Source organism: Limanda limanda, chromosome 7, assembly GCF_963576545.1.
Source record: "Limanda limanda chromosome 7, fLimLim1.1, whole genome shotgun sequence".
Classification (NCBI taxonomy): Eukaryota; Metazoa; Chordata; class Actinopteri; order Pleuronectiformes; family Pleuronectidae; genus Limanda; species Limanda limanda.
Window position 1 is genome coordinate 29,832,629 of NC_083642.1, and position 8,516 is coordinate 29,841,144.

The 8,516-nt window shown below is 41.0% G+C and overlaps 1 protein-coding gene across 4 annotated transcripts; it reads right to left on the reverse strand.

Moving 5' to 3' along the window:
- Positions 1-422: 422 nt before the first annotated feature.
- On the reverse strand, positions 423-7,997 carry LOC133005722 (putative beta-lactamase-like 1). 4 transcript variants are annotated; one of them, XM_061075496.1, is made up of 7 exons: positions 7,977-7,997; positions 5,608-5,716; positions 4,952-5,055; positions 4,696-4,853; positions 3,646-3,866; positions 1,581-1,686; positions 423-1,448 (listed from the first exon to the last, which is right to left on the reverse strand). In XM_061075496.1, the coding sequence occupies exons 2-7, from the start codon at positions 5,711-5,713 to the stop codon at positions 470-472; spliced, it is 1,674 nt and encodes a 557-aa protein (XP_060931479.1). In that variant the 5' UTR covers positions 5,714-5,716; positions 7,977-7,997; the 3' UTR covers positions 423-469. The 4 variants fall into 4 exon arrangements, with proteins under 4 accessions (XP_060931479.1, XP_060931478.1, XP_060931477.1 ...); XM_061075495.1 differs by lacking the exon at positions 7,977-7,997 and having other exon boundaries at positions 4,952-5,028; positions 5,608-5,713; XM_061075494.1 differs by lacking the exon at positions 7,977-7,997 and having other exon boundaries at positions 4,952-5,031; positions 5,608-5,713.
- Positions 7,998-8,516: the final 519 nt, after the last annotated feature.

Consider the following 8,516-nt stretch of genomic DNA (forward strand, 5'->3'; position numbering starts at 1 on the left):
CAGCTTGAGTATAAATGCAGGATCAAAGTTTCACAAATAGATTGATGTGGGGTTTTCTCTCAGACTTTGTGAAACCTCATCGAAAACAGACCTGAACTAATTATGATTACACAAAATATTTCTAAAATCTTGAAGAACGCGGATTAAGTTTCTGTGTACAAAAACCTTTTTCAAACATGTACATAATATTTCTACAGCAACCAAACTTTATTACACATTAACAAACTTTACTTAGATACCTCTCAGAGATCTGGACAAGACAAAAGTATGAAATTGCTAGTATGAGAGTTAAATAAATGATAAATCCAAAAATAAATTTCAGATTAATCACATTGATTTAAAAAAGAGGTGACACTGACCATTGGAAACATTCCAAACGTTCATATTTATGCAATATCACGTTACTCCTTGTGTATTTCCTCAACAGCACCCCACTAACAATGACAGTAACTTGTTTAACTGGATTAGATCATAAAGTTAAGTATGGTCTGCCAGCTATCCTTGTCACTTTGTAAGTGTTGAGGCCTGGGGAATCGAATCCTGGTGACACACCTTTTTTGTTGAATACATAAAAGTTAAAGATCTGCCTGTCCTGTGCCTCAAGGGACACTGAGGCACTGTTAAACTTTAGTTTGCAAGGGTATGGGCTCTCAAACACTACCCTGAACACCCTGTCGTGCAGGTAATCCAAGCGAATAGTTCGGTACTTGGACGGCACAGTTGTGTCAACCTGTGGTCCAAACTGCTGCATCACTATCACTCCATCTGAATCCACTTTGATTTCATAGAAAGTCATGTTCCTAAAAGTAAAAAAACCAATATAAGGAGCTGGGTCAGGTGGTGGTTTGAGCATTTGTTGAGTGTCTCTGAAAGCATTCACCACCACAGGGATGAGATAGCTGTAGGCCTGGCTCACAATGTCCTGGTCTGCAGGCCGAACCCCAGCCATCAGGACTACCAGTCCTAACTTTAGCCTTGGTACTAGGGAGAGGGTGGCCGCATAACCATCCAGGTCACCGTCCTTCCTCACCACATCATAGCCAAACTGCTCATTGATCTCCCATGGTGTACCGGTGGAGTTTGCGAAGTAGCCACTATGGCATCGTAAGACTGGGGTCAGCATGGTGTTCAGGGTGTCCTGGCGGAGCAGGGTCCCAACATGTACACCTAGAAGAGCCATCATGAGCTTGGCCATGTCAGCAGTAGTGGAATACATCTGACCTGCAGGTCGGTACCAGCCAAGGTTGTAGAGTGGAGCCAGCTGGCCATTGCTGTACACACCCAAAGCCATCTGCCTCTGAATGTCCGGAGTTAAGCTGAATCCAGTTTGCTCCATTATGAGCTTTTCCAGAATGTTCCTTGATACCCAGCTCTCAAAGTCTGTGCCGGTCACCTTCTCGGCCAAAATATTGGCCAATAAGGAAAAAGCAACATTGCTGTAGTGGCATCTTAGGAGAGGACAGAAAGAAATGTCACAAATGTTTGCAAGTTGCCTTGATGCAAAATACCAAACAGCAGCTCTCTTGAAATTCACATCAGAGTCAAAAATAAAGCCACAGAGAAAGGAAGCCAAGTCTTACCTGGTGCCTGGATCTGCCACAAGGACATCATCCTGCAACAAAATCAGAGCTGACTGTGTGTCTCCACTCCAGAGGAGATTAGTTGACCTCAATCTTCTGGGTAACCCTGTAAAAATATTAGACAACCTTAATGGGCAAAATTGATAAGTATATCTTTGAGCTATATGTATTAAAACGGGGCATGTCAACCCTATTGTTTGCAGAAAGAGTTGCTCTTAAAGAACAGAGTCACAAGGGGCTCATGCTTAGACTCCCAGAGTAGCTACACTTGAAAGCTTAGCTTGCATGGTGGTGTCAGTCACTATTTGAATTTTGTGGCTTTTTGAAATGGAGTGAATAGACCACCAGCATGGTGTACGTCAGTAACTTAAATCTGCAGTCTCAGTATTAATCTACAAAATATGGTTTGCGAAAATCTACATGAAGTCTTTCCAAACTAGTCAGTTTGGTGATACTGATCTAATCCAATAATGCTTTGGTTGCACATAAGTGTGTGTTAGCATGATACCTAATTTCCTTCAATTTGTCCAGTATCCAGCAGCTTGTGCCATGATTTGAGTCAGTGTCCTCAAAAAGTTGGCAAATAGGAAATCCCCACCCTCTGTTAATCCCTCTTTTTAGGTCTTAGAGCACAGAGCTGATTAGCTCTATCTCTGGACACAGGTCAGTGTTAATATAGCTCCTCTCTCTGTTCATGTGTGACCATGTAGGTGCTGTGGTGGAGGGTACAGATGTGTCCTCAACAGTTTGAGGCTGTAGACCATTATTTAGACCAATGGGCCTGTTTCAGTTCCTCTTATAGTCCCTACCAGGGATTCTACACATGTTGGACACAATAACACACATCAACCTCAGCCCTAAACCTAACTGTAGGTACTTTTGTTTTACAAACATGTACAGACAAACTGCAGTGATGCAAGTATTGTTCACACACTTTCTTGTTTTGTTTGTACTCTCAAGATTAATCCTCTGAGGGTCATATTGCAGTAAATATCTCCCCTATCAAACTCTAAAGTAACAATTAATGAATCAACCCAGAACATGTATTTAACACAAAACATGATAAGTATTTATATATCACTAGTCTTATTGACCATTACAAGCGCTTTATAGTATAGGCCACATTCACAAGCACATACTTACAGCATTACTATATGCTGCTCTTTTTTACAGTATCTAGGATCTAATCACTGACCTTCTGGTCAGTGGACGAGCTACTCTAACCCCTGAACGACAGGCGCCCTGTACGTTCACATAACCAGGTGTTGACACTCAATGAGATTGATATATTGATGATATGATTGTGGTACACCAGCTGTTGATGCCATATCCAATTACTTTATGTTTGTTCCAGTGTCATTGTCATTCGTACAGGAGCTGCTGCTACTGACCATAGTTCACATCATGACTTTCCATGTGCTTGATTGTTAATTTCTGTGGACATGCACAAACTAACTGTCCACAGCCCAGAATTATTAAACGGAATTATCTGCATCTATATTGGATGTTCCTGCACCTTAAATGTATCTCTAATGCCAAGTTTGTTGCAAATGCAGGAAATCGTGTGTCACAAAGTTAAGGTGTGGAGGTCAGTATGGTGGGTGAGGGTGTGGTTAACTGGACTGATACCACATGCCTGACAGCATGACACCAGTGCAGTTTAAAATAAATGGGGAATGTTAGAGTAGAGTAAGGACTGGAGTCTTCTCACAGTAAAAACTGCACATTAATTTCTTCTTTATAACTGAACCCTGGCTGCAGCAAGAATAATTTGTTGGTATAAATGAATCTACACCCCCTACGACTTAAATCTCACATTCCTCAAAGAAATAAAGTTTCAACCTCACCATATAAAGTGCCTTCAGATAATGAATGTCCTGATCTGGCGATATATAATTTAAATTAACTCTACATCCTATCCTCAGAAATACACCATACCATATTTCAAGGCAATTATATGAGTAGTTGTTGAAAAAAATCAAAGACAGACAGAAAGAAAGACAGCAATTTCTGGATTAATAAAAAAAAATGGCCCCATGTCCTTAAAACAGACGACTGCAATTACCAGAGACCTGGCTGGCCATCCTGCGCAGACTGAGTGCTGGAGCGTGGCTCCTGAGGGTCCTGACTGACGAGGATGCTGGTCCCTCACTTTTCCCGAGTGGGTTCTTGATGGTGAAATTGTTTGCGTACTTCTCCAAAGGGTCATCCAGAGAGTCTACCAGGCCGTCCTCCCACAGCTTGTACAGCATTAGTGTGGGGAAGATTTTAGAGAGGCTTGCAATTCTGAAATTACAGTTATAAAAGTTAATTCCATTTGATTGAACTGTTAGATTCATCTTCTGTGTGTTACAGGTTACAACCTGTATGACACAAGTGGCTCTATCGCATTTATAATTGTAAGCATGACTTTTAATAATGTCCTCATCAAAGGGTTTGTGCCTCAACTTAAGGGTTGACATGTTCACCATTGATTAATCTCAATTGTTGCACTTTCTAGGGTCCTAAACCATACACATTCCATCACAACACACAGGCCATGTTAAAGGTTTATCAGATGAACAGTCGTTGAGAAAATCTTAGGACAGATACCCATTTATGAATAAATGTATCCTGATTAAATAATACAGCATTCCCACTGCTGCTGCCCAGATCTAAGCACTTAATTTCAGATGAACAGTTGTTGAGAAAATCTTATGACAGATACCCATTTATGAATAAATGTATCCTGATTTAATAATACAGCATTCCCACTGCTGCTGCACAGATCTAAGCACTTCATTTGGTGAATGGTTTAGTCCCTTCAATAACAGATCCTTTATGAAGCTTACTTGGTACAATGCAGGACTAATCTAATTCTAACTCTTGACCTCAAATCAAATACAATATCCCACAGAAGAATTAGACTGCATGCTGAATCATGTGTGGTAATGATTGTTATTCTGAAGGAGCTGCTAATATTAAGGGTTGGCTGAGAAGCTTTTGACTGAATCATTGTAATATGGAAGTGTTTGGCATTTACATAAATCACCCCTTCCTCTTTGTCATACCTCTTTCGTAATTTTTATAAGTCTCTTCTACACTTCTACATAGCTTGAATGATTATAAATCTCACCTGTACACGGTGTACTCATTGGGTGCAGATGAGGAAGGGTCAGTTATGTTTTTCTTTCCAAAGTGTCCGTTCCAAAGTACAGAGTCGTTTAAAACCACGATGGCTGATATCGCTGGTAACTTGGTGGTGTGAACACTTGACCTCAGGAGTACATCTATCTGTTTGGAGAAACTTCAGTAAAACTAACTGTAGCCACATCAAGATTATCAAAATGATAAAAGATGAATGAAAAAGGATATAATTAAAAGAGATTCACTTTTTCTAAGGCCACCCTCAGTGATGTGATGGGATGTTTGAGGGGCACAGGCTCAGGAAAACGGGGGCACATCTCCTCTACTGTCACTTTTTTTACAACCACTGCTGTGAAAAATGGAAAAAGGATAGTTTTATCATATCGGAAACATGCAAACACAACGTATCTATGTGTCATGGTATAAAACAGACCCCGCCCGCACAACCAGAGCAACACCTTAAGGCAATTCTTATATGTGACTGTGGATAACACTCCGACTTTGATAGAAACCAGAAACGATGACTGTGCAGTAAGTGCTGTAAACATCTCTCCCTCCCTGTATGTTCCCAGCAGGGAGAGGGATATAAAGGGGAGTTGCATACAGGAAACCTTGAACAGTGAGCTGTGTCATATAAAAAGCACGAGCAATAACTGTTGTCATTCTATCCAGAAACAGTCACCTGTACTCAGCAGGAAGCCTGTTGTCTCTCAGCAGGATTTAAGGTCTGCTTTAAACTGGGAGCTAATCCAATTGCAGCTATTTCCAGTTCTGTGTAATCTTGCTGCAGCAGATACAAATGAACAGTTACACCAAAGAGGCTAAGACAGGCCTACATAGGTTAAACACTCAAAACAAAATGTTATAAAAAATCTATTTATGGAGGCAACATAAACGTTACCTGTCTTCAGCTTTGGCATCCTGTACTGCCATATGAAACAGCACGTCATGACCACAGAGAGCAAAAAGAAGACGACCATGCCCAGCATGGTCCACTTCACCTTCATGTTGTTCAGTGGTTGTTGTGGGCACTACAGAAAAATGAAAATAGTGAGGAATAATTGAACCTTGACATTACACACAATTCTATGTATGACAATGTGAAATTTTCCAGAAAAGGGAACAAACTAAATATAATTTCATGCAAAGCAGCTTAATTTATTGAAGGATGGAAAACTAACCTCAAATTTCTCTTTTTATCTCGGAGTCATTCTTCATCCTCAAGCAACAAAAATCCACAAATTAATTTCCTGCAAGGTGAAAAGGAAAAGCAAGAAGAACTGCATGCTTCCAGCTCCACTGCTCCTGAGCATTGACTGTGACCACCACCCACATGCACTTAATCCTGACGTGATCCCTGGCTCCAGATGAAGGGCTGAGTCTATTCCCACTCTGCTTTGAGATCATAATCTGCTGGGAGAATCAGCCACAGAGCAAAATGTATGGAGGAGTGTAAAATGGAAATCTGCTAAGCACTCAGGCATCAAATCATCTTACAAACTCTGGGGTTAATGCTACGCATGCAACACTCATCTACTGCTGAACGCTCTCCATCACACTATCAGGAGGACAGGGCAGGGCTCACAACTATGAAAATTATAAACATTTATAAGATTTGGATAAACACAGGTCTTATGACAGCATGGAGAGAAGACAGTTTATTTTTCAATCTTTTGCTTCTTTAATGGCTTATTGAATGTGATACTCTACGCACAACGGCCAAAGTTCAATGATTGATCATGATAGATCAAACTCCATTGGCTGAGAAAGGCTGTTCCCGCTACTGCTTGGTACCTCTGAATGTATTTGTGTGCTGTGGCCTCTCCAATCACTATAGGGAAGTGAAGACTTAATCTGGCTTGTTACAACATGCAGTTTATCAGTCCCTGGACCATAACCATGTCTTTTCATTTATTTGTTTTGTTTTGATGGATCAAAACACAGCAGTCCTCACAGGGCGGCTGTGGCTGAGGGGGTAGAGTGGTCGTCCTCCAACCTGAAGGTCGGCGGTTCGATCCCCAGTCTGAACCATCTACATGCCGAAGTGTTCTTGGGCAAGATGCTGAACCCTGAATGGCCCCCCATAGAATAACAAAGTGCTGCAAGTAGATGCACCATATGACTGTGTGTGTGAATGGGTGAATGTGAACCTGTACTGTAAAGCGCTTTGAGTGGTCATCATCAGACTAGAAAAGCGCTATACAAATCCATTTACAATTAAATGTTTTGACACTATATCACAACATACACAGTACTCTCCACAGTAAAGTCCAGACCAACAGTTCACAAAATTAGCAAACACTTGGTCAGTGTGGAGAGATAAACTGTTGATGCTGGAACACTGTATGCAAGTTTACGCGCGCACACGCACACACACAGACTATCCAAGTTATAGCCAGGACAGCAAAGAGTCATGATATTGTTGAGTGTTTAGCTCACAGTAAGGGAGCGTCAAGCCGACTGGCAGATGCAGAGCGGAGTGAATGGGCTGGCTTGCAAGGTATGACCTGCGTTGTTCGCAGGACTCATTTTCAGGTTGTGTGCGGACATCCACTGAGAGGTGTCAGTCAGACAGGCAGAGATTTGTGCTGTTACCTGTGATTCGGATCGGCGGAAAGCAATAATTAGTTGGGTCTCATCAGTGTAGCTGTGGTAGTGAGTGAAGACACCCAGATCCTGAATGGGGGAAATAAGGATCAGGTGGTTCACTGTGTCAAATGCAGCCAAAAGGTCTGGAAGGATAAGGACAGAGAAGAGAGAAGCTGCTCTAGCATTGTGAAGTTGCTCAGAGACAGCAAGGAGGGCAGTCTCAGTTAAGTGGCCTGCATTGGAACCTGATTGAAACCAGACAGGTGAGGATCAAGAAGCTTGTTATGGTGAAGATAGGAGGAGAGTTGATTAAAGACAGACAGAATAAGACACACAGGCACCACCACACAGACAGACACACACACACGCACAAAGGCGGACACACGTACACAGAATCAGACACACAGACACACCGACCTGCAAAACTGTCTACAAATCATGTTAAATAATGTCTAGCTTCAAAATACAAACAAGGGTAATAGACATAACTACCTGACAAATACGCACATCAGACATAACAATGTTACTTACAATCATTAAGTCATCAACGTTATGCCTATTTACACCCCAAAATCCTTCTTTGGCGGTGACTGTGAATATTCAATTACAAGAAACTTTGAAATATCACAGACAAACCCTACAGTTACCTGGGACCTAAAGGGAAGCGTGTGTCAAGGTTATGACCGTCTGAGTTATGTCCCCTGGCTGCTCACTATAAAGAGAACACCTCCACCTGCTGGGCGTTTCTATAAGAACCTAAGACTTGAGCAAACTGTCAACAGGTAAAAGAAATCTGAATCTATGTTTCTCTGTTTTTTGCTGTTTTGATTTGAGCATCTCAAGTCCATGCTCCTTTAAAAATAACGTACCCAAAATGATTTAGGAATATATGAACATATATATATATACGTACTCAAAACATCTCTTCTTGGTACATGAACATTTTATCTTTTATTGTATGTTTAAGTTCAACGAGTTCCTGTATGTTTGTTCTGAATAAAAAAAGGAAGACAAAAATGAAAATAGAAATACAACCTGCTGAATTAGACTGTTTTTACAGCTGAAAATTACCGCTTTAAAAAGGTAATTGGCCATGTCAGAATATAAAAATTGTCAATTCAAATACAGCTCATCCACTTAAGAGGAAAATAAACAGATTTGAATCTTAGAATAAGAACGCGACTTAATTGTTATTGAAGCCTTCCGCCAATCAATAATGTT